The following is a 27,404-nucleotide window of genomic DNA, read 5'->3' on the forward strand; positions in this document are numbered from 1 at the left end:
TATATATATATATATATATATATATATATATATATATATATATATATATATATATATATATATATATATATATATATATATATATATTTTTTTAACTACGTAAAACTTGCGAATATACAACATTCTTGGCTGTCCCATTATCTGTGCATATAAATAGATTGTCAGGTTTACCGACTCTTGAACATGCAACATATAATTGTCCATGGGAAAAACAATCTGTATTCAGATCTATACCTCATTATTCTAATGATTGCCCTTGAGTATTACCCAAATACACAGACAATTTATTTTTATATAGATTTACATCAGTATTTATTATCTGTGTGTTTGCTATAAATGTTTATTCGTTTTGGGTTTCATCTATTCTTTTATAGTAATTTATGGTCGTTTTGAGTTTGTATTATTTTAGGCATTTATTTATGTCGGTTTAAAGTTTCAAATAGTTCTTTATTTTTCTTTGAAATAATGAGCAACATCAAAAGTTAAAACGAACAAAAATTATTTCGTGTGAGTGGGGACTGTTTCTTCTTTGATCCCACACTCTTTACACTAAAGATTGATTTTTTTCATATTTCTGTAAGAAAGGACCATTGGACCAATAAAAATAAGGACCATTCATTTTAAATGAAAAGTATTTTAAAGAGCTTTAGGACTTTAGCGTAAAGAGCGGGGGTCAAGAGGGGCCAGCTCCTTCATACACAGAATAATCTCTGTTTGTTTGAAGTTTTACTTGCGTTTCTTACTTTCAGTTGAAAAACCTTGTTTTTCGTTTAATTTCATACGAAAACGATAGATATTACGGCCCCATGTACGGCCTTTTGTGAAAAAAGAAACAAAAGCACTAACTGAATTTAAGGTATAAAAACTAAAAATTTATCACAGTAGAGAAATCCTGTGGTGGCGTAGTGTATTTGACCTTAGTTTGGTAATACGGGACCCAGAGATCGAATCATGCTGCAGAAATGCACTGCAGGGCCGACGCAGGGACCTTAGTAGTCAAGAAGCGTCGTTAATCTGATACAATACAATAATAGTAGAGAAGGTCCAACAAATCCTTGGGGGGTTTCCCCTCTCACTGCCTCAGATTTTTAAGCGGGAACTTAAAAATTGGAGCAAATTTTCTCACTAAATACCTTTTCAGATTGCATTTCCTCTGGCCCGAAATCTGAATGTACTTCCGCTAGGCCCATCATGAGTAGCCTCTGAGCCAGTACTTTTCCAACAGTTTCCGCAGCAATAGAATCTTTCAAGGAAAGAAGCCTTTTTTGGAAAGATCCTTCTTTTGATGAAGCTTGGGCAACGATCCTTCCATTATTATGCTGAACATAAGCGGTAAAATAACGACTAGTCTCTGTCACAAAAATCCTAAAAGACGAATAAAAATAAACAAATTAAAGAATCCAAAACTAATTAAAATTGCGTTTATGAATTAATTTAACAAGAATTTAATCAAATCAAACTGAAAATATTTAACCATTATCTCGATTAGTCTTAACAGTAAAATGTTATTCGAAAACAGATTTACTAGAATTTCTGAAAATAGCCTTAAACACCTTATGAATAGCGTTGGATTGAAACACGAAGTGCATCATTGGAATCGCTATTGCCAAAAACCCAATAAATGAAGCTTACAGTCTCCTGTCTTGAACAACAACAAGAAAATAACTTGATTGCAGGGGTAGCACTGAAGTGTTCTTTTTGTTTTCCCTGTTCATGGCTAGCAGGGCACTGGAACATAACAGAGACCTGTTTAAGGGCTCATTTGCCGAACAAATTGTTATACCTACGTGCTTCTGTAAATACCAAAGCATAATATGAAAGACAGAATACATTTTTAGATGAAATTATATTTATTACATTAATGACGTTATAATCCCAGGTTACAACCATAAATGACTTTACAGTAAAACTATACGATGGTGTCAGTTCCGATGACGTTAGTACCAATATGAAAGGCTGACAGACCAAGTCAGTGATGAAAGCTACAAAGAAAAGGTAAGACACCTAAAAGCAGGGTTGCCATTTGTAGCACGAACGTGCTATTTTAGCTCTATTTTACAATGTGCAGCACTGTAGCACGTACTAAACTGAATGCAACACTTTTTCTATTGTATGACCAAATTGAAAATATAGACATACAAAATGTTATTACATGATGTAGTTCACATTAAAATGTATGTCAGAACATTTTTTATGTATGACAATAATATAAATAAACTGAAGTATGGGATATGCCTTGGTGCGTACATTTTCCCATTCAGCGTTCTGATTAGGGTACATTTTTGTTCCTATACATTACATGTCATGAAACTGTACCATGTAACTTGTAACTTTAAAGAGGAAATTACCCTAGCCCAGACCACCCATGACGAGACCATTCCATTGTTTTTATAGCCTGCAATTAAAAACATTTTCTAATTAAAGAATGCTTCTAGTATGGTGTTTCCGTAAAATGCTTTTTCATGCAAGAACAATAATTTCATGTACTATATGTTGCCACAGAGTTGGACGAACCCGAATCCTTGAGATCCGAAGAAGAATCTTTTCACAACTCTACTGTGACAAGCGCTAGGCTAAAAGAACCACTCTATTTGTTATGTCTAAGACGTGGATTTTAGATCGCGGCAACGGACTGCGAGCAAGGGGGGAGGGGCTCGGGCCAATAGTGACCGAAAGTCTAAAAAAATTAATTTCGATAAATATTAATATGCTACTACAACTACTAACAACTCACCGCAGCACCAGGCAGCCTGAGGCCAACACAGCTACGGACGCAAGAATGGGAACTGGCACTATTGTCGACTTAAAAAAAAACTATTTACACCATCTAGCGTTTGGGGACACTTGATATTTTATTCAAAGTAATAATAGGAATAATTAATTTAATTAGTGTAAATGGTAATTAGGCTAATAATAAGAGTCTGATCTTAGTTCCTAGCAGAAAAACGATTACAAAGCTTGAAAAAATGTCAGGTGACGTCAAAAGCTAGATGGCATTGATAGTTTTTTTTGTCGACACTAGCCCAAGTTCCAACTCTTTTACCCATAAGTGGAAGATCCAAAAAAGTTACTCAGGCAGGTAGGATGGGGTACATAGACAGGGAGTAGGGCCCATGATGAATTAAGAAGCTGCTAAGTCTTGTTTAGGCCTAGAAGGTATTAATAATAGAATACTAATCGCTTATTTTATGACTAACAAGAGCAGGTAATCAGCCATATTAGCATATGCCCTTGTAAAACACACTGAGGAGATAGTAGCAACTCAGATGAATTTTACTCACAGTTACAGGAACAAATCGACAGGGTCCCAGGTTGAAATATAGTGTATTTCTTAGGAGATTTGAACGCCTTGGTTGGTAGAAATAGGGATTGATGTTATACTAGCCTAGGTAAAATTGGTGTAGGAAAAGAAAACAGTAATGGCTACAGGCTGCTGCAATTTTGTAGGTATAACAATCTCCTCATAACCAATTCAGTATTTGGTCATGAAATGGCCCATAAGTTAACATGGTATTCACATGATGGTAAGACAGCTACCCTGATTGATAATGTTATTGTAAACCAGAGACTACAAGATCAATCCAAGAAACTAGGGTATATAGGAGTACTGTTATTGATATTAAAAAGTGAAGGTCACCATCTAGAAGTGACTAACGTTAATTTAAATCTGAAATATCGAAAGGGTAACTACCTTCCAGGAAGTAATGACTTTGGTAGACTCTAGGATGAGAATTTGAGAAAAACTTTCCAGGAATAGTTGAATACTAAACTGAAGAGTTTAAATTTTGACAATGTAGAAGATGGATGAAAAAATTTTCGGAAAACAATTTGTAAAGTCCCTGATGGTGCCATAGGGACACAGGTTGTCAAGCGGACTCATAAGAAATGCCTGAGGAATGGCTGAAGGTGAGTATTAAGCTTAAACTTTCAGCGTGTGTTGAAGGGGATGTTGAAGAAACCAAAGGTGCTATGCGCATACTGGTACTAATACTGCTACAACTAATGCTACTGCAAAAGCTAAGGGTATTAAGGTGAAGCTTTTAAGGAATATTTAGGTGGATGTTGAACTAAATAAAAAAAACTATGAGCATGAGGACTTTCAAAAAGGCGAAAAAGCAATATCTGAGGAACAACTTATATTATTAATTTAGACGTTCAAGGGTAAGTTGTGGGGCATTTTTAACTAGCCAGAAGGCACTATATGTATACTTTTAATACTACCACTACAGTTAATGTTACTAATAATGTTAAAAGTATTAAGAGGAAATTTTTAGTGAACGTTTAGGAGTTTCAATTAAAGGAAAAAACTGTATTCATGCAGGTTTTCAAAAGAGCATATAAGCAATATCATAGGCAGCACCACTCTATAATAGCTAGAAACATCGCTGAATTTGTTAAAGGAGCAAATTTAATTCAAAATTAAAAGTTCTAGTACCCCTTTTAAAAGTAACAAGAGATTAGAGGGCAAGCAGCACTTCTCTCAGGCCCATTCATTTTCCAAACGCATCTAGTCGAAATTTTGAGACAGCCGTTTTTTTTGGCATAGCAGAACAGTCCAGCAACTATGTCTTTAAGCATGTCAACCCCCCACAATTAAGCAATTGGCCCATTATGCTTTAAAACTAAATGTTGCTTTAGAATAAATCAAAAAGAATTGTGTTTATAGTTGTCAATAAGACACCTCAGCAATATATCAAGAACAACTGGGTGTAGTAAGTTGAAATGTTTGACTATACTACTATTACTACTTTTGCTCTAAAAAATAAGCAATTGGCAATTGCTCACAATTAAGCAATTGGCCCATTACGCTTTAAAACTAAATGTTGCTTTAGAATAAATCAAAAAGCATTGTGTTTATAGTTGTCAATAAGACACCTCAGCAATATATCAAGAACAACTGGGTGTAGTAAGTTGAAATGTTTGACTATACTACTATTACTACTTTTGCTCTAAAAAATAAGCAATTGGCAATTGCTCACAATTAAGCAATTGGCCCATTACGCTTTAAAACTAAATGTTGCTTTAGATTAAATAAAAAAGCATTGTGTTTATGGTTGTCAATAAGACACCTCAGCAATATATCAAGAACAACTGGGTGTAGTAAGTTGAAATGTTTGGATATACTATTATTACTACTTCTGCTCTAACAATTTAAAGAAATAAAAAGAGTGTAAGTGTATCCAGGTTGTCAAAGAGCATATATATAATCTTTTGGGAGTGATATTAAGTTTTATTTTTCAGGTCAACTTCAGAAGCTACAAAATTAAATTAAAATTTACCGTTAACGTCAGAATTAAAAACTGTTGAAAAAGTTTTTCTAACATACAGATAGCAAACCAAACTATGGATTCTTATAGAAAAAACTGAAAACATATAAAATATTATGTTTTCCACGAAAAAGACTATGTCAATAAAAAACGAACAGAAATTGATTTAAAAACTTTTTCCACAAAACAATTTTTTCAATGAAAAGTAAAGAGCTCCATTAAGCCAAGAATGAGCAAAAATAAAGTCAAATACTCTTCCAAGCGTAAAACTACCACAAATCACCGCCAATACATAAATGAAACTCAAAACGAGCAAAAATTAACTTGAGTAGGACTGGTAGCCCTGATGCCTTCTCAAGACCAGAACACAATTTCTGCTTTACTGAAAAAAACAAAAAACAAATGACCGTGGAATGTCAGTTTAATTGACATACTGATATTTATTCCTTAAAGGTTTGATAATATTTATTTATAAAAGTAAGAAAGGTGACAACTTTTCAAACGTACTTTGTTTTCAGCAAAGTGCAAATTGTGTTTTAGTCTTGAGAAGGCATGGGGGTTATCAGCCCTACTCATGTTAATATCTGTTCGTTTTGAGTTTCATTTCCTTTTTGATAGTGATTTGTGGTAGTTTTACAATTGGAAGATTATTTGACTTTATTTTTGCATATTCTTGGCTTAATGGAGCTCTTTACTTTTCTTTGAAAAACTTGTTTTTTCGAAAAAGTTTTTTTTAAATTAGTCTAATAAAGAAGCTTGATTCCAAAAGCATCCAAACAAATGATCCACTATTAAACTAAACTACCGGTCTGGAATTATAAAGCTGACAAAGTTGCAAAAGCTGCAATCATCCAGGTCCATGCCAGACAGAGATCCATCCCCCAAAGAGACATTTCTCACTATCGTTTCTCGCGAGTTCCCATTAAAAAGGTCCCTCCCAGATGTTCCAATTTCCCTCTTAAACCGATTTCAAAGAGTAATAAAAAGCAGAGGACCAATAAAGCTGGAATTTTGAACTGGTGATATTCAATTTTATTTTATTTCAGGAATCCTAAGAGCTTCACACAAAACACAACATCTAAAGTTGTAGCGAAATTACATTTGCAGAAAGAAAAAGAATAAATAGAATAAAGGTTGATATTCTTGGGGTTCCATGCATTATAACTTAACCGTTTAGCGGCTATTAGTTTTAAGGTGGGGGGGGGGGAGATTTACCAGCTTCTGCCCGAACTTAGTTTTAGGCTCGCTTTTGAGGATTTATATAAAGGGAGTGGGAGGTTAATTGGTCAATTACTTTTTCTATGTAGGAATGGGGGCGGGGGAGGGCAATGATACTATCCAATCTAATAACCTTATTTTCCACCTAACAGGTAAAATAATTAAATCCTAATCTATCAAACAGATGTAAAATTAAAAAAAGAATTCGCTTTATTTGTCAACTTGGGCGTAGCATTAACTTAGTTCTAACTCTAGACTTGACTCATTCTTACTTATTAATATTTAGTCATTTGGGATTTTCACATGGCAAAATAATTCGAAAACCTAAGTACAAAGCAATTTGTTTTGCCTAACAATGACACTCAGTTACACTGATCATTAAAAACTTATTCCTAGAGGAAAGATTTTAGACAGTACAAAATCTTCCTTAGAATACTATTTTACCCTTTCACCAGTGGACACAGGTTAGACATAAGATGGTATTTACCGTTGCAAGCTTTACCACTGGGGGAGGGGCTGTGGTCCCAGTTCTAAGTCAAGCAATCACAACAGAGAAATTTTCAATCTTTTCACTTGAGCTCTATGCATTACTAAAAGCGTTTGAATTTATAGCAAGCACTTTGCCAGTAGGTAAATATTGATACGTGTTGATGATTACGTTCCTCAGTTTGGGGAACACGTACCTACCAAACTATACCAACCAAACATTCTTCTACGTCTTTTGTGACTTACAGGTACATTGAAATCGGTTCTCTGACCCTTACTTGAGCAATCTAAACAAGTAATTTATCTCAGATTGGCCAACGAAATGGGTGCGGTTGTCACAGTCAATTCGTTATGGCATCAATTCACAAAATTATAAGGGGTGAGGTAGGCAAGGATTTTAAGAAAAGTATGAAGGTACAGAGACAGATATTTTGTGCAACTTTTGTTGAAGGGTAATTTTACCTTTCTGGTTTTTCATTAAAATGATTTAACATCTAAATGAGGGGTGAGGGTCAGTTACCCCCCACCCCCTCCTTAGAGCCACTATGGCACACATAAAAAAAATGACTTCTCCTGAGCTTAATTTAAAGCTCCATATTTACATTATAATTTAAAACCTTGGAGAACATAAGTTTTTAAACAGATAAAACAAAACCCCCTTTGAAAATATGTTTTTTGCTGCATATTAAAAAAAAATTAGTTTACTTTTACTTTATGCTGAAACCTTAAGATGCATGGGCTTGAAATAAAAGAACTTTCATCCTTGATAAATGGCTCCCAATAGTAATTTGAATTGTCAATAGCACATTTCGAGCTTGGTAAAAGAACGTTAATGAAGGAAATTTCATTAAAAACTTCTCACTTCCAAGATTAGTCATGGTTCAATCTGGCATATTTGATAAAAAAAAAGAAAATAAATAAATTTAGAATACCATGCTTTGTGGACAAATGCAAGGCAAGGCTCATCTTCACTAAACAATGCTGCCCCACTTCTCTCTTTGACACAACCACACATTTCTTCAACATGTAAAAATAAAATGTCCTCATTCTGAAGGCCGAAATCAGATAGCATGTCTGGCTCATGTTGTTCAGATGTCAAAAGAAACATGTTTTTGGAAAGGCTGGGGAACTATCTAAACTAAAAGGTGTTTTTACTATTTCCTCTCCGATGCTGACAAAGAAAGTGCAAACTGCTTTTGCAACTTCAATTTATTCTGTCAAGGTTTTCCCATGAACAGGTATTTTGGAAGGTAGTTCAGACTTTTGATCGTTGAGTTGTAACAACGAATTAATTGTCTTCCAGACTTTCCTTCCATCCTTACGAATTTCAGCTAGTTTTTTTTTTATTAAAATATCCTCTTTCAGCCTTTTTAGACATTTCGAGCCAGCTAAAGTAGGACATGCATAATTCTAATCATGATAAACAGCCCCATATATTACTATCCCTACTCAAACTATTGAGTAACTTCCAGAGCCTTACAACTCAGCCCATATTTACGTCACGTGCGTTAAACCCTTTTTCGGCTATATCTAACCTGTGTTGCCCCTTTCTCTGTTGACTAACCCTAGTAGCATTCTTTAGGGACTATATATAATGAAGATGAAGTCCCATATTCTTTTTGCCTTAGAGCTGTGTGCCCCACTAAATATAGGGTAGACAACATATACCGACGTTTTTCCCAGTCTGCCTTGACTGACCCTTCTTCCCAGTCTGTTTCCTGAATCTTAATAACACTGTTAATCCATTCCTTTTCAGTTTAGCTTCTTCCTACTTCCGCAAAAATAGTTCTATGATCGACTTCTTTCCGTCCTATCTTATATATTCACTTCTAATGGGGAAGGGCTAATCTCCTCTCTCCCTATTCTGTCAATCAATTTTCTGTTATTACATTATATTTCCTTAGATTTTTACTTGACTTATACACTACTCATATACATTTCCTAAGCAAATCCTTTCTTCTCTCCACGTTCCCGGAATAGAATTACACTAAATTTCCTCCGTTGAATCCTAGTTGAGAGTCAACTTTTTCCCATCAAGATTGGAAGTGCTCTCTCTTTCCCGTTATATGATACAAAACACAAGAATTTCTTTTTCTCTTCTTTTTTTTCTCTCTCTTTCAATCGGGAAAGCGGAAGATTTATGGGACGACCAATTAAGCGTGGGGGTCCTTGGCAATATTTTTAGAATAGGTTGTTAAGAGTGAAAATATTATTAATAAAGGGGAAAAGTCCGTTAATCCTTAGTAAGAAGAAAAGTTTTTATGATTAACTTATTTTGTCGTTAGTTTAGATATTTTCGCGCTGTATTCTGTTTCTGTGCGTGCTTGTAATTTGTACTGTTGTTTAATTTTCTTGCTTGTGTGTTATTTATTTATATTGTTGTGTGTATATGGCCCTTAGGCTTTTGAAATACACTTATCTATCTATTATCTATAACCATTATGTTGGCTGTTTGATTTGATTTTAATTGTTTTGTTTTTTATGTTGACAGACCTTTTTTATTATTTTATACGACTTAAAATGCAAAGTCAGTCCATATAAAACAACAACTAGTGAAAAATAATTTCAAAATAAAGTATAGTCTTATTTTTTTGATTAGGGGTTGATGTTCAGTTTTTTGGGATAACCTTGCTTTAAAGAATGTGGAAACGTACCGAGTATGTGTACAGACATTCGATCAAACAGTTCGTGGTAACGAAACGTAAGTAAGGAGCGATGCGGCTCAATAGTAACTAAAAATCTAAGAAAAAGAGTATCGATAACAAAAGACACATAAAAAGAATCAAATTTTGATGCTTATTCGTAATACATAAAATTTGCCCAATTTTCGAAAAAAGGGGGAATTATCTCCAAAACATCAAGTATTCTTAATGAAAATAACACCATCAAATTCACCTTATGAGAGAACTATACTGTAGAGGTTTCGAGGTTTCAAGCTCCTATATACAAAAAAAAATTGAATTTTCCATTTTTGCCAAAAAAAGGACATGAATACGTGCTTATTTGTTTTTTTGTTGGTTTTCCCCAGGAATGATCGAACTATTGATCCTAGAGGATCCGGAAAGGGCTCACTTGATCAGAAATCAAAAGTTCTAGAGCCCTTTTTAAGTGACCAAAAATACTGGAGGGCAGATACCCCCTCTCCCAAGTCCCTTTTTTCCCAAAATCACCTGATCAAAATTTTGAGACAGCAATTTTGTTCAGCATAGTCGAAAGGTTTAGTAGCTTTGTCTTTGAGAATGACTTGATCCCCTATAGTCCCCAGGGAAGGGTTGCAAGCTATGAATATTGCCCATAGTTTGCATATAGCATTAGTTATTGGGAAGTATACAGATATTTTTTGGGGAGGGGGATTTTTCCGGTGGGGGGATTACGAGGGAAGATCTTTCCACGGAGGAGTTTTTATTAGAAATTAAATAATAAAAACAATTTTTTCAACTGAAAGTAAGGAGCAACACTAAGACTTAAAATGAACAGAAACTATTACCTTTGTAAGGGGGTTGCCTCCTCCTCAATCCCTCTCTTTTACGCTAAAGTTTTTTTTAGAACTTTTAAAAAAGCTTAATATTCTAACAGTTTTTCTTACATAATTGGATTGGAACAAAAAGTCAAACTTTAGCGTAGAGAGCAAGGTATTGAGGAGAGGGCAGCCCCCTCATATAATTAAAAATTTCTGTCCATTTTAAGTTTTAATGTTGCTCCTTACTTTCAGTTGAAAAAACTTGTTTTTTTACTTAATATAAAGATACAGCCACTTAATAATTATAGTTCAAAATGTAACTAATGTTGTTAAGATAAAATCTATGAACAAGTCATGTTCTTTACAGACTTCAATATCAAACTTGTGCTACAGAAGCTGAAAATTGGGATGGCAAGTACATGGGTTTTAAGCCTATATAAACACTATTTTGTCCAATATTTTCTGCCAATACTATTATCTTTTTATGTGTTGCCAGATCCAGCATACAAATACTCCATCTTTTTCAATTCTAAAGCAATCTGCTGTGAATCTGCACTTTGATTGATCAACATCATACAATTACACTTGGAGATTGAACTTACCCAAATGGGTATCTTAAATCTTAATCCAATACCATGTAGTATTACGGGGAGGGCACATGGTGTACTGAAGGAGTTGCAGGTCAAAAAAAAAATTCCTCCTGGCTCCGAAAGAGGAGACTGGAGGCTATGATTTGTAATCAAGATCGATCAACCACATGCAGTTACACTTGAAATTTGAACTTATTCAACACACCCCAGTATGTGCAGGACACACTACATACACTGTAATTGTGCAAAATTTTGCTTTTATCAACAAGTGTGGCCGTGATTTAGGCACAATAAAAACGAGAACACAACTTACTTGTGCCAGTAAGCTCTAGATGGTGTATCTAGAGGCCATCCTTCAGGCTTTCTGTCAATTCGTAATCTTTCAAGATTTCTAGGATTTCGATTGGTGAGCTGGACAGGGTAAGCATTTATTGTTGATTGTTGCTGGGTAAGACATGATCTCCCAAAATGCCTTACCTGAACTGAAAAAAATAATGTACAAGCATTTGTTTACTGACAGAAGAATGAGGAAATATCTTTAGGAGGGGAAGAGGGCTGTGCCCTCCTTGGTTTTCACCCCACCCCCGGATTTCCCAAAATGCCTCTGTTACGTCATATATTTCTGTCAAAACTATTGACAGAAATATATGACGTCATGCACTCTTAACAAAATGTACTCAAAACATGATGACGTCATCTTCGAAGAAAAGTAAATAAATTTAGAAGCAATACGCGCGACATTTTAATTTGTTGTAGTTCACAGAAGAGAGAGGTAATAGTCAGAGTAAAGTAAAACAACATTTTCATCTACTTGTGTTAAGACTAATGAACTAAAAATTATGATTAATTATTTGTAAAATAAATTAATCATGCTTTAGCACATGAATAACATTTGCTAGTTGTCTTTTTCTCGTAAGTGAGTTATAAGTTATCTAAAAAAGAAAACAACTTTACTTTAGTATTGAACTAAAATTTGACATTTGTCATTTCAGGTTCGCATTTGATATTTTTCTTTTTCAGGTTGCTTTGAGCAATTCGGGAGGAAAACTCCAGTTTCACGTATGTAAGTTATATAGCATTTGAAAACAAAAATAATTTAGCACGAGATTAATATTTCATAGTTGTCTTTTTCAAGTTCCTTTTCAAGTCAACAAGGAAGAAAAAAAACTTCAGTTTCACATAAGTAAGCTACAAATTATTTGAAAATATTACGGTTAAGCATATAACTAATATTTAATATTTTCCTTTTTTTAATGTTTCTTTTTGAGTCAAAGTGGGAGGAAAAAGTTCAGTTCCACGTAAGTAAGTTATGAATTATGTAAAAAAAAAAAATACAATAATATTCGATATTTGTCTTTTTCAGGTTCTGTTGTGAGTCAACATGGAAGAAGAAATTTCAGTTTCACGTAAATAGGTTAAAAGCTATTTGAAAGAAAAAAACTTTGACTTATCATATGACTAATATTTGATATTTTTCTTTTTCAGGTTCCCTTTTGAGACAATATGGAAGAAAAAATTCAGTTTCACGTAAGTATATAAAAAATTAATAAAATAAAATTATGCTTAAGCATATGACTAATATTTGATCTTTGTTCTTTTTCAGGTTCCCTTTTGGGTCAACTTAGAAAAAAAACTTAAGTTTCACATAAGTTATAAATTATTTGAAAAAAATTACTTTAGCATATAAATAATAATTGACATGCATCTTTTTCCTGTTCCCTTTTGAGTCAACCTGGAAAGAAAAAGTTTCCTTCCAGGTTGACTGGTTTAAAACTTTTGCCTTGGTTTTAGACCTAGAAGGAAAAAAACTCCTTCCAGGTCCGAAAATTGTGCTTAAGCATTTGATTTTCGTCTTTTTCAATTTCCATTTTGAGTCAGTATTGAAGAGGAAACTTCAGTTTCACATAAATAAGTTATAAATTATTTGAACAAACATTTGGCTCAAACATGTTACTAATATTTGATATTTGTCTTTTTCAGGTTCCCTTTCTTGGGTCAACATGGAAGAATAAAACTTCAGTTTCACGTAAGTAAGCTTTAAATTTATTGAAAAAAAAAAACATGGCTTTAGCATGTTATTTGTTATTTGTCTTTTTCAAGTTCTCTTCTGAGTCAACACGGAAGAAAAAAACTTCAGTTTTACGTAAGTAAGCTATGAATTAGTTGAAAAAAGAATTATGCTTAAGCAAATGACTAATATTTGATATTTGTCATTTTCAGGTTCCCTTTTGAGTCAACACGGAAGAAAAAAACTTCAGTTTTACGTAAGTAAGCTATGAATTAGTTGAAAAAAGAATTATGCTTAAGCAAATGACTAATATTTGATATTTGTCATTTTCAGGTTCCCTTTTGAGTCAACACGGAAGAAAAAAACTTCAGTTTTACGTAAGTAAGCTATGGATTAGTTGAAAAAAGAATTATGCTTAAGCAAACGACTATTATTTGATATTTGTCATTTTCAGGTTCCCTTTTGAGTCAACACGGAAGAAAAAAACTTCAGTTTTACGTAAGTAAGCTATGAATTAGTTGAAAAAAGAATTATGCTTAAGCAAATGACTAATATTTGATATTTGTCATTTTCAGGTTCCCTTTTGAGTCAACACGGAAGAAAAAAACTTCAGTTTTACGTAAGTAAGCTATGAATTAGTTGAAAAAAGAATTATGCTTAAGCAAATGACTAATATTTGATATTTGTCATTTTCAGGTTCCCTTTTGAGTCAACACGGAAGAAAAAAACTTCAATTTTACGTAAGTAAGCTAGTTGAAAAAAGAATTATGCTTAAGCAAATGACTAATATTTGATATTTGTCATTTTCAGGTTCCCTTTTGAGTCAACATGAAAGAAAAAAACTTCAGTTTTACGTAAGTAAGCTATGAATTAGTTGAAAAAAGAATTATGCTTAAGCAAATGACTAATATTTGATATTTGTCATTTTCAGGTTCCCTTTTGAGTCAAAATGAAAGAAAAAAACTTCAGTTTTACGTAAGTAAGCTATGAATTAGTTGAAAAAAGAATTATGCTTAAGCAAATGACTAATATTTGATATTTGTCATTTTCAGGTTCCCTTTTGAGTCAACATGAAAGAAAAAAACTTCAGTTTTACGTAAGTAAGCTATGAATTAGTTGAAAAAAGAATTATGCTTAAGCAAATGACTAATATTTGATATTTGTCATTTTCAGGTTCCCTTTTGAGTCAACACGGAAGAAAAAAACTTCAGTTTTACGTAAGTAAGCTATGAATTAGTTGAAAAAAGAATTATGCTTAAGCAAATAACTAATATTTGATATTTGTCATTTTCAGGTTCCCTTTTGAGTCAACACGGAAGAAAAAAACTTCAGTTTTACGTAAGTAAGCTATGAATTAGTTGAAAAAAGAATTATGCTTAAGCAAATGACTAATATTTGATATTTGTCATTTTCAGGTTCCCTTTTGAGTCAACACGGAAGAAAAAAACTTCAGTTTTACGTAAGTAAGCTATGAATTAGTTGAAAAAAGAATTATGCTTAAGCAAACGACTATTATTTGATATTTGTCATTTTCAGGTTCCCTTTTGAGTCAACACGGAAGAAAAAAACTTCAGTTTTACGTAAGTAAGCTATGAATTAGTTGAAAAAAGAATTATGCTTAAGCAAATGACTAATATTTGATATTTGTCATTTTCAGGTTCCCTTTTGAGTCAACACGGAAGAAAAAAACTTCAGTTTTACGTAAGTAAGCTATGAATTAGTTGAAAAAAGAATTATGCTTAAGCAAATGACTAATATTTGATATTTGTCATTTTCAGGTTCCCTTTTGAGTCAACACGGAAGAAAAAAACTTCAATTTTACGTAAGTAAGCTATGAATTAGTTGAAAAAAGAATTATGCTTAAGCAAATGACTATTATTTGATATTTGTCATTTTCAGGTTCCCTTTTGAGTCAACATGAAAGAAAAAAACTTCAGTTTTACGTAAGTAAGCTATGAATTAGTTGAAAAAAGAATTATGCTTAAGCAAATGACTAATATTTGATATTTGTCATTTTCAGGTTCCCTTTTGAGTCAACATGAAAGAAAAAAACTTCAGTTTTACGTAAGTAAGCTATGAATTAGTTGAAAAAAGAATTATGCTTAAGCAAATGACTAATATTTGATATTTGTCATTTTCAGGTTCCCTTTTGAGTCAACATGAAAGAAAAAAACTTCAGTTTTACGTAAGTAAGCTATGAATTAGTTGAAAAAAGAATTATGCTTAAGCAAATGACTAATATTTGATATTTGTCATTTTCAGGTTCCCTTTTGAGTCAACACGGAAGAAAAAAACTTCAGTTTTACGTAAGTAAGCTATGAATTAGTTGAAAAAAGAATTATGCTTAAGCAAACGACTATTATTTGATATTTGTCATTTTCAGGTTCCCTTTTGAGTCAACACGGAAGAAAAAAACTTCAGTTTTACGTAAGTAAGCTATGAATTAGTTGAAAAAAGAATTATGCTTAAGCAAATGACTAATATTTGATATTTGTCATTTTCAGGTTCCCTTTTGAGTCAACACGGAAGAAAAAAACTTCAATTTTACGTAAGTAAGCTATGAATTAGATGAAAAAAGAATTATGCTTAAGCAAATGACTAATATTTGATATTTGTCGTTTTCAAGTTCCCTTTTGAGTCATCACGGAAGAAGAAAACTTCAGTTTTACGTAAGTAAGCTATGAATTAGTTGAAAAAAGAATTATGCTTAAGCAAATAACTAATATTTGATATTTGTCATTTTCAGGTTCCCTTTTGAGTCAACACGGAAGAAAAAAACTTCAGTTTTACGTAAGTAAGCTATGAATTAGTTGAAAAAAGAATTATGCTTAAGTAAATGACTAATATTTGATATTTTTCATTTTCAGGTTCCCTTTTGAGTCAACACGGAGGAAAAAAACTTCAGTTTTACGTAAGTAAGCTATGAATTAGTTGAAAAAAGAATTATGCTTAAGCAAATGACTAATATTTGATATTTGTCATTTTCAGGTTTCCTTTTGAGTCAACACGGAAGAAAAAAACTTCAGTTTTACGTAAGTAAGCTATGAATTAGTTGAAAAAAGAATTATGCTTAAGTAAATGACTAATATTTGATATTTGTCATTTTCAGGTTCCCTTTTGAGTCAACACGGAGGAAAAAAACTTCAGTTTTACGTAAGTAAGCTATGAATTAGTTGAAAAAAGAATTATGCTTAAGCAAATGACTAATATTTGATATTTGTCATTTTCAGGTTCCCTTTTGAGTCAACACGGAAGAAAAAAACTTCAGTTTTACGTAAGTAAGTTATGAATTAGTTGAAAAAAGAATTATGCTTAAGCAAATGACTAATATTTGATATTTTTCATTTTCAGGTTCCCTTTTGAGTCAACATGGAAGAAAGAACTTCAATTTCACGTAAGTAAGCTATTAATTTATTGGAAAAAACTTTGCATAAGCAGATGGCTAATATTTGTTATTTGTCTCTTTCAGGTTCTCTCCTGAGTCAAAATGGAAGAAAAAACTTTAGTTTCACGTAAGTAAGTTATAATTAAAGAAAAGATTCCTTAAGCATTTGACTAATATTTTACATTTGCCTTTTTCAGGTTCCCTTTTGAGTCAATGTGGAAGAAAAAAACTTCAGTTTCAGTTAAGCAAGTCTTAAATTATTGAAAAAAAAACTTTGCATATAACTAATATTTGATATTTGTCTTTTTCAGGGTCCCTTTCGAATCAACATGGAAGAGAAAAACTTCAGTTTCACGTAAGTAAGCTATAAATTTATTGGAAAAAAACATGGCTTTAGCATAAAGCTAGTATTTGTTATTTGTCTTTTTCAAGTTCTCTTCTAATTCGACATGGGAGAAAAAAAACTTCAGTTTTATTCAAGCAATTTATAAATTATTGAAAAAAACTTTGATTTAGTATATAATTGATATTTAATATTCGTCTTTTCAGGGTCCCTTTTAAGTCAACATGGAAGAAATAAATATTTCAGTTTCACGTAAGTAAGCTATAAATTATTTGAAAATAAAAGATTAGCTTTAGCATATAACTAATATTTGATATTTGTCAATGTCAGGTTCCCTTTTGAGTCAACATGGAAGAATTTATTTCAGTTTCACGTAAGTAAGCTTTAAATTCATCTAAAAACAAGAGCTAAAAGCTCATATGGCACTTGTGACGAGATCGGAAGAGCCAAGAGCTCATATGGCATGAGCTCTAGCGAAATTCTAAGAATCAAAAGATTGATTTAAAAGGATAATCAGAGACTTGATGTCGGTCAGAATTTAAAATAAGAGCTCTGAGACACGAGGTCCTTCTAAATATCAAAATTCAATAAGATCCGACCACTCAATCTTAAGTTAAAATACCTCCTTTTTTCTCATTTTTCCTCTCCCTTCAGCCCCCCAGATAGTCAAGTCGGGGAAAACGACTTTATCAAGTCAATTTGTGCAGGTTCCTGACACGTCTACCAATTTTCAACGTACTAGCACGTCCAGATGCACCAAACTCGCCAAAGCATTGGACCCCCCCCCCAAAGAGAGCGCATCCAGTCCGGTTACGTCAATCACGTATCTATAAAATTTGTCTATTCTACCCATCAAGTTTCATCCCGATCTCTCCACTCTTAGCGTTTTCCAAGATTCCCGGTTTCCCCCTCCAACTCTTCCCAATGTCACCAAATCTGGTCGGGATTTAAAATAAGAGCTCTGGGGCATGAATTCCTTCTAAAAATCAAATTTCATTAAGATCCAGTCACCCGTTCTTTAGTTAAAAATACCTCAATTTTTCTAATTTTTCCGAATTAACACCCCCTACAACTCCCTCAAAAAGAGCGGTTATGTCAATTGCGTATCTAGGACTTGTGCTTATTCTTTCCACCAAGTTTCATCCCAATCTCTCCACTCTAAGCGTTTTCCAAGATTTCCTGTTTCCCCTTAACAACTCCCTCCCCCCAATATCACCCGATACGGTGGGGACTTAAAACAAGAGCTCTGAGATACGAGGTCCTTCTAAATATGAAATTTCATTAAGATCCGATCACCAATTCGTAAGTTAAAAATACCTCATTTTTTCAACTTTTCCTCTCCCTCCAGCCCCCCAGATGGTCGAATTGGGGAAACGACTGTTATCAAATCAATTTGTTCAGGTCCCTGACACGCCAACCAATTTTTATCTTCCTAGCATGTCCAGAAGCACCAAACTCGCCAAAGCACTAGAAATCCCCCCAACTCCCCCAAAGAGAGCAGACCCATTTCAATTATGTCAATCACGATCTATAACTTGTGATTATTCTTGCCATCAAGTTTCATCCCAATCTCTCCACTTTAAGCGTTTTCCAAGATTTCTGGTTACCAAGATTTCTGTTTCCCCCCTCCAACCCCCTGTGTCCTCGGATCCGATTCGAATTGAAAATGGAGCATCTGAGACATGATATCTTTCTATATATCAAGTTTCATTAAGATCCGATTACACATTGGTAAGATAAAAATACCTCAATTTTCACGTTTTCCAAGATTTCCGGTTTCCCCCTCCAACTCCCCCAACTCCCCCCAATGTCAATGGATCTGGTCGGGATTACAAATAAGAGCTCTAAATTACAAGATCCTACCAATTTCATTAAGATCTGATAACGCGTTCATAAGTTACAAATACCTCATTTTTTCTAATTTTTCCGAATCACCCCCCCCCCCCCCCAACTCCCTCAGAGGAGCCGATCCGGTCAGATTATGTCAGTCATGTATCTTGGATTTGTGCTTATTCTTCCAACCAAGTTTCATCCCAATACCTCCACTCTCCACAGCATTTTCCAAGGTTTTAGATTTCCCCCTCCACCTCCCCCCAATGTCACCGGATCCAGTCGGGATTTAAAATAAGAGCTCTGAGAGATGATATCCTTCTAAACATCGAATTTCATTAAAATCCTATCACCTGTTCATAAGTTAAAAATACCTCATTTTTTCTAATTTTCCCAAATTAACCATCCCTCCAGATGGTCGAATTGGGGAAACGACAATTTCTAATTTAATCTAGCCTGGTCCCTGATACGCCTGCCAAATTTCATCGTCGTAGCTTATCTAGAAGTGCCTAAACTAGCAAAACCAGGACAGACAGACCGACAGACAGACAGACCAACAGGATTTGCTATTGCTATATGTCACTTGGTAAACACCAAGTGCCATAAAAACTTTGCTTAAGCACATAGCTAATATTTGTTATTTGTCTTTCTCAGGTTCTCTTCCGAGTCAACATGGAAGAAAAAACTTTAGTTTCAAATAAGTAAGTTACTGTGATTTATATTTTACATTTGCCTTTTTCAGGTTCTCTTTGAGTCAACGTGGAAGAAAAGCCTTCAGTTTCAGTTAAGCAAGTTTTAAATTATTGGAAAAAAAAACTCTGCTTAAGCATATAACTATTATTTGATATTTGTCTTTTTCAGGGTCCCTTTTGAGTAAACATGGAAGGAAAAAACTTCAGTTCCACGTAAGCGAGATATAAATTATGCGGAAAAAAATTGTGCTTAAGCATATGACTAATATTTAATATTTGTCTTTTCAGGTACCCTTAAGAGTCAACATGGAAGAGAAAAACTTCAGTTTCGTGTAAGTAAACTAAAAATAATTTTAAAAATTTGCTTTAGCATATGACTTATATTTGATATTTGTCTTTTTCAGTTTCCATTTTGAGCCAACATTGAAGAAATAGCTTCAATTTCAGGTAAGTATGTTTTAAATTATTTGAAAAATTTTGCTCAAGTATGTGACTCATATGTAATATTTTTCTTTTTTTGGTTTCCTTTTTTGATTCAACACAGAAGTAAAAGAACGTAAGTTTCATGTAAGTAAATTAAAAAATACTTAAAAAAAAATTTGCTTTAGCATATGACTAATATTTTAGATGAGTCTTTTTAAGGTCCCCTTTTAAGTCAACATGGAAGAAGAAATTCAGTTTTAGAACAGTAAGCTAAATATTATTTGAAAGAAACTATACTTAAGCATAAACACAATGAAATCATATTCAAAGAAAAGTATATATATATATATATATATATATATATATATATATATATATATATATATATATATATATATATATATATATATATATATATATATATATATATATATATATATATATATATATATATATATATATATATTTAGAAGCAATAAGCATGTCATTTGAATTTTCTGAGATTCAGACAAGAGAGAGGTAAAACAACATTTCCATTTACTTGTGTTAAGACTAATCCTCTAAAAATGGTTAGTGATTGATTGCAATAAAAAATAATCATTCTTTAGCATATGAATAATATTTGATATCTGTCTTTTTTGGGTTCCCTATAGAGTCAACATGGAAGGGAAAACTTCAGTATCACGTAAGGAAGTTATAAATTATTTTCTTTAAATGGGCAAAAGCATACGATTAATATTTCATATTTATCTTTTCTTAAGGTTCTCTATTGATTCTACATGGAGGTAGAAACTATTCATGTTCCCTTTTTGAGTCACCATGAAAAAAAAATCAGTTTCATGCAAGTAAGTTTTATATTAATTGAAAAAAAAAATTTGCTTTAGCGTTTATCTAATATTTGATAGGTCTTTCTCAGATTGCCTTTTGAGTCAACATGGAGGGAAAAACTTCAGTTTTACGTAAGAAAGTCAATAAATTATTTGAAAACAAAATTGCTTTAGCTTCAAGTTTCACGTAAGTAAGTCATAAATTATTTTTTAAAAATTGCTTTGGCCTATGACTAAAATTTGATAATTGCCTTTCTCAGGTTCCCTTTTAAGTCAACATGGAAAAACACTTCAGAATCATGCAGGTAGGTTATAAAGTATTTGAAAAGAAATTGTGGTTAAGCAAATAATAATTGTTTTATATTTGTCTTTTTCAGGTTCCCTTTTCGAGTCAACTTGGAAGAAAAAAAAAACTAGTTTCACTTAAGTAAGTTATACATTATTTAAACACAAAAAAAAATCCTTTAGCCTATGACTAAAATTTGATAACTTAATATTGGCTATTTATATAAAGAATCACAGCAAACAAACATACAACTAATATAAATGAATAAATAAAATTTAAAACAAGTAAGACATAAAATGAATATGCAAATCAAGCTTAAATAAAAAAAAACAAAACATTATAACAGTTTGGCTACTGCCCACTTCCCTAACTGTAACAGTCTAAAGCCTACCATGTCATGATTATTCATCCATTAACTTTTTTTTATTAATTTGTGTTTGTTTTTGATTGCAAAAGTGTTTCAACATTCCCCATTTCAAAATCAAATTGTTTGTTTTCAACACCAAAGTTTCAACAAAGTATCAAAGTAACAATAAGCAAATTGCATAATTTACAGCCCTTGCCCTGTAAATCAGTAAATCAAAGTAACAACAAGCAACTTGCATAGTTTACAACCTTAACCAGGGACTTCAACCCCAGAAGCATAGTTACTTGACCTTTGGACTATTTTGAACAAAAACCTATCTTAAAATTTTAACCAGATGTAATTGAGCAAACGGAATGGTTGGGGGAGGGGGGCTAGTTGTCCTTTAATCAATTTTGACTCTTAAAAAAGGAGCTAGAACTTTCAATTTCCAATCGAATGACCTCCCTCCGAAGTTAATATGACCACCCCTTCCACAAAAACCTTAAAAGTTAACAATCAGCAACTTTCAAAAGTTACAACCCTTGCCCCAAGGTTTCTGGGGGATTTGTCAACCACTTAGTTATATTTGTTTAACTTCTGGACTATTGTTAACAAAATGGCTATTTCAAAATTTTAATTGGGTGCATTAAGGTAAAAAGGGCCTAAGAGGGGGGAGGGGTGGTCGTTACCCTCCAATCACTTTTTACTCTAAAAAATGGGGCTAAATTTTTCGGTTTCCATTGTATGAATCTCCTCCAAAGCTAATATGATCACCCCTTCCACAAAACCCTGATAAGTTAACAATGGGCAACTTGGTTCAGTACAGCCCATGCCCTGGGAAATTTGCCAACCACTTAGTTATAGCTGTTTAACTTTTGACTATTTTGAACAAAATGGCTCACTTTGGACATCAAATATCTCAAAGCACTTGGAGGGAAAGGTCTTGGGGGAGGGGGGCTGGTTGTCTTTCAATCACAATTGACTCTTAAAAAAGCAACTACAACTTTCTATTTAAAACCTAATGAGACTGCTCTGAAGCCTATACGACCCCCCCCAAAAAAAAACATGTGTCAACTATGGACAGCTTGCATAACTTACAGTCCTTGCCCTGGGGGATTTTGTTAACCCTTGAGGTATATTTATTTGACCTTTGTACTATTTTGAATAGAACAGCTATCTCAAAATTTAGATCAAATCCTTTTGGGGATAAGAAGGTGTAAAGAGAGGATCTAGTTTCTTAACGATGACTTTTTAATCTTAAAAAGGACACTAAACCTTCTATTTTCCAGTTGATTGAGCCCCCACAAAAGTTGATACAGCTACCCTTCTATATGAAGTGTCTGTGAAAAAAAAAAATTGTTTATTTTTCAACATCCATTTCAAAAAACCATCTTTCAACATCTTCCTCAACATGTCCTGAAGCTTCATGTTAATGCCCTCAGTTGTTCTCAAGATATTGCAAATATGCCTTTTGGAAAACTGGATGCACATAGTGTCCTTTGGTTTAGTTTAACATAGCCCTCAACATTCCTTGAAACTATGCATTAGTACACCTAACCTTTTTGCACACAATCGGAATCAAACAATCCCCCTTTCCCTTTTCCTAACAAAAATTCCTGCAATTAAAAAAGAGTATATTGTATAATTTATAATTGTTACCCTAGGAGTTTATCATTAGTTGCAAGTTTCAATTTAATACCCTTAGCTTCTAGATATTGTAAATATACTTTTTTGAAGAACCAGATACACAGAGCTTCATTTAATTTGGACTTTTTTAGGAATTTATTTCTGCTAGTCTAGGGTTTAATGAGGCTCTTTACTTTTCTTTGAAAAACTTCTTTTTATGAAAGTTCTTTAAAAATTGATTTTTGTTCATTGTTATTACCAAAATTTTTTATTGGTTTATAAAATTAATATTTCTACAGTTTTCATGTCTTAGCTGTGATAATTTAAATATTCAATTCTTATTTATTAGTTCTAACAAGTGTACTTTGGCATATTTCAAAATCCTCTCAAATCTCTTGAAAGTTTCAACTTTCTTCATGTCCAAAAATTTATCTTTTAAAGTCTTGGGGGGGGGGGTCAGAGGTTGTTGAAGTTTTATGTTATCATTCTTAAAAAACAGAATTTATACATATTTAAAAGCTTTAAAATGTTTGCATTTAAATACAAATAAAAGTTTACAAAGTATAAAGGATCTAGAGCATCAAAATAAATGGTTGTTGAACCTGGAGTTTAGTTTTCTGATCTTTGGAATACTTTCAGCAAAATGGCTATCTCAAATTTTTGATTGGGTGCATTTGATGAAAGAAAGGGGGCTAGTTGCCCCCTGATTACTTGTCACTCTTGAAAAGAGAGCTAGAACTTTCAATTTGTAATCAAAAGAGCCTCCTTCAAAGTTTATACAACCACCCCTTCCATAAAAACCTTACATACCCCAAGAGATAACTTACAAACCTTGTACCTGGCCTTTGGGGTTTGTTTCAAACCAGGTTTTGTTTGCTGATATTTGGAGCATTTGAACAAAATGGCTATCTCAAAATTTTGACTGGATGCACTTGGGGAAAGAAGGCATGGGGGGGCAGTTAACCTCTGATTCATTTTAATCCTTAAAAAGGGCATTAGAACTTCCAGTTTTCAATCAAATAGGCCCTCTCCAAATTTTATGCAACCACCCCTTCCATAAAAACCTTAAATGCCCCCAGGATATAACTTATAACCCTAGCTCCAGGCTCTGAGGCTTTTTGTTGTCCCCTGGAATTTTTGTTATTGGATGTTTGGAGAATTTTGAACAAAATGGGTATCTCAAAATTTTTATCCGGTGCATTTGGGAAAAGAGGGTGTTGCTGTCTGATCCTTTTGACTCTTAAAAAGGGCACTAGAACTTTGGATTTTACTCCCCCTCCCTCTCCTAAATTTTTTTAGCTTGCAAAATAGGCCTAGTCTACAATAATAAGGACATAAGATGGACCCATGTTAGATTTATTTTAAATTGCAGCTTGGAGCAATTTAAGATACAATTTTCACAATTTCTTGTGAAGCTCTAGAGTTGATGTTCAAAGTTGTTTTTATTGTTGTTTAGTGACCACCTGGATGATCAGTAGCTTCCCAGTCGAGTTAAGAATCCCTCAAGGACAACTCTGCATCCATCCTTCAATGGATTCATAGATTGTTTTGTTTATATAGAGAATCCCTCAACTTTGTATCCATCCTTCAATGGATTCATAGATTGTTTTGTTTATATAGAGAATCCCTCAAGGACAACTCTGCATCCATCCTTTAATGGATTCATAGATTGTTTTGTAGTGTAAAAGGTCAAACAGATGTACCATAACTACTGAGTCAAATGATTCTGTTTTTTTATCACATTTTACAGAACAATCAACCCCATTTTTATGCAGTTGAAGTCTATTTTTTAAATGTTGCCTGCATAAAATTTCCTGTAGAAACAATGTATTCTACTTACACTGTTTTGTATATTTTTTTGGTATTATGTCTTTTTTAGAACTTAGTAAAGATCCAACAACTAGTTGGGATTTAAAAGCAGTTTTTATATAATACTGTCTTGATAATTTTCTTGGTTTTGAAGATAAAATAGGAATAAATGGTAGTTATGCAATTATTTTGTTGATTTTACAAACTTTAAAAAATGTATAGAAGGATAAACATTTTAAGAAGTTTCAAAGTGCAAAAGAAATCTAGTTTTCACAAAGTGAGCTAAATTCCTTTCTAAATAACTATGATTTTAATCAAATTATGCTAATTAAAAAAATACATGTTCTTAATTTTAATTGTTTTAACCTAGGACACAGGTAAATTTTTGTCATGGATAGACTTCCATATTTCAATTGCTAGATTTTTTTTTTATCAAACCAACAACCAACTGTATCTTTGCTGTTGCTTCATTGCATTGTGACATAGCAGAGAGATAACCTAATGTGTCCTAGTTTTGTTTGATTTGTTGCTTTTACACAGTGAACATTATAATGTTGAACATTATTAAGATGTAATTTTTTTATTATTAGTGTTTTGCTTTTTTCCTTTCCTTTATATGCTTTGTTTAAATTTAGTTTGTGTTTCCTGTTGATAAAGGCTTCTGGGTATAAAGCTAAAATGTTTAGAATTTAGTCAAAGTATTATAACCATTTTTCCATATTTTTATTTATCTTTTAATTTATAAATGGAAAGGTACTACAGTCTAACATATAATATTTGCAACATTGGATAGAGGTTTAAATTGAAATAGTTTTAAAAAGTAGATAACAATAAAAAAACAACACAATAAGATTAATAAAATCAATCTGTAGCCTATGTTATAAAGTTAGAATTACAATTAATAAACAAGTCTAGTTCAACCAAGACTAAAATTTGGAATGTATACTGTATGTCTAATCAGTAGGTCTAATCAGTAGATCTGACCAAGCAGATCTGGAAAGAGTCTAGAAGAGGACAACAAAATGTGTTAAAGACATATCCTATCTATCCTATTGCTGCAAGCTTAGATTATCATCTCTGGCATATCATCACAAATAGGTGATGTGATAATAGTGTACAAGCTTCTGAATGCAAAGGATACCATTCCTGGCCTTTTAAAACCAGACAATCAAAGAGAACTTGTGATCATCCTCAAAAGCCTTTCTGGAAACAAGTAAACACCAGATTAAGGAAGAAGGTCTTCTTAAATAGAGCTGTCAGCTTGAGGAACTCCCTCAATGAAAAAAAAAAACATTAACTTCTACCAGTGTGGATGTATTCAAGCCATGGTAAATGTTTAGTTTTATGACAAGCTGTCTAAACTGGAAACTATGCTGCAAAGCAGCATAGTTTCCTAACTATAGTACTTAGAAATGTTAATTCTAGGAGTGTATCCATTTCTGGCTGATCTTCCTCCTCTATGGGGCAAACTAAAAATGTGTATAGTGGGCTTGCTTACAGGTAACATTACCTATAGAGCATAGCTTATTAGTCCTTGAGCCCTGCAGGTAGCAAGGCAAGGTTTGTGTTCTATATTTATTTAATAAACCTTGTTTGAGGTTTTTTATTATTATTTTTTTTATAGTTTTATTACTTGTTGTTGAATAAATATAGAATACAGACCTCACCCTGCTGCCTGCAGGGCTCATGGACTAATATACTTTGCTTTATAGGTAATGTTACCAGTGAGTAAGCCTACTTTATACATTTTTAGTCTTGTTAGAGGGGGATTTTAGAAAGCTAAAAAATGGATATAATATTCTAATAATGACAAAGAAACAATATGTTACCATTCAAATCTTACTATAGGCTATGCAGTAATACACACTTTAGATAGCTTGTGATGAAACTAAACATTTACCCAACTCAATAGTAGCCTAGATAGGAAGTGTCTCAACAAACTATAGTGCATCATTTAGGATACCACAGATAATCAACCATCATCACTGAAGCTGATGGACACAGGATTTGTTCTATCACTAGGCTAGCAAATGTGATTTAAGGTAGCCTAGGCAATTATGGTAACTCAACTACTTTTCAAGATAGACAAAAGCCTCCAATCTATGGTCTTTCTTTTAGTACATACAATTTGGTAATAATCTAAAATCATCAAGGGGGGGGTCCATTGCATACCCTAAAATGAGGAATTAAAATGGTTCTACTTTTGTTGTTTTGCGATGCTTCTTTCAAAAGAACAAATCTGATCCAGCAGTGCAAAATTTTTTATAAGTTTAAAATATGTAAGGTAATTTAGCCTACTCTGAATTCCAGCAGGTGTACATGATTTCATTGCAAAAATTGTAACAGGCAGAAAACACAGGGATTTTAATTTTAAAAAGTTCGCTTAAATCGGACAGGTCAATCGACACCAGCAACTTTCGACAGCAAATTTATTCAGTCATATGGGTTGTGTTCCAGCTGACGGTTTTTCAGTAACTGCAGTAACTGCGCGGTAACTGCCCATTTCTAACTGCGGTAGAGCCAGTGGGAACGGCACAGTAAGCTGACTAGCAGTAGCGTCATTTTCGAATTAAATTCACGTGTTTAAATTTAAGGGACAGTTTAATGCTGATTAGTATAATTTTTTTATTCCTTCTGTTTCATAGCATTTAGAGGTTCTAAGCCAACCATGGGCATTTGGCTGTCACAAATGATTTTGCTCAAATGAGCTGGTGAAAAATAAATAGATCATATACTTTTTCTCTTTTTTTTATTATTTGAAGACTGGAATATCACATAACTAAGCATTCAAATAGCTTGATTGTATCT

General features: G+C 32.9%; 2 protein-coding genes across 2 annotated transcripts in view; both read right to left on the minus strand.

Annotated features, from left to right (window-relative positions):
• Window positions 1-17,810, minus strand: part of LOC136025891 (uncharacterized) — a 99,977-nt gene extending 82,167 nt beyond the window's left edge. The window contains exon 1 of the mRNA XM_065701941.1: window positions 17,790-17,810. The gene's annotated coding sequence lies outside the window, so the exon portion shown is untranslated. The remainder of the gene's footprint in view (window positions 1-17,789) is intronic.
• Window positions 1-27,042, minus strand: part of LOC136025893 (large ribosomal subunit protein uL18m-like) — a 32,225-nt gene extending 5,183 nt beyond the window's left edge. Inside the window, exons 1-3 of the mRNA XM_065701944.1 lie at window positions 26,895-27,042; window positions 11,335-11,503; window positions 1,134-1,365 (exon numbers count right to left, since the gene is read on the minus strand). Coding sequence (XP_065558016.1) covers window positions 1,134-1,365; window positions 11,335-11,503; window positions 26,895-26,925 — 432 coding nt within the window. The 5' untranslated portion in view covers window positions 26,926-27,042. The remainder of the gene's footprint in view (window positions 1-1,133; window positions 1,366-11,334; window positions 11,504-26,894) is intronic.
• Window positions 27,043-27,404: the final 362 nt, after the last annotated feature.

The sequence above is a fragment of the Artemia franciscana genome, chromosome 4 (genome assembly GCF_032884065.1).
Source record: "Artemia franciscana chromosome 4, ASM3288406v1, whole genome shotgun sequence".
NCBI lineage: Eukaryota > Metazoa > Arthropoda > Branchiopoda > Anostraca > Artemiidae > Artemia > Artemia franciscana.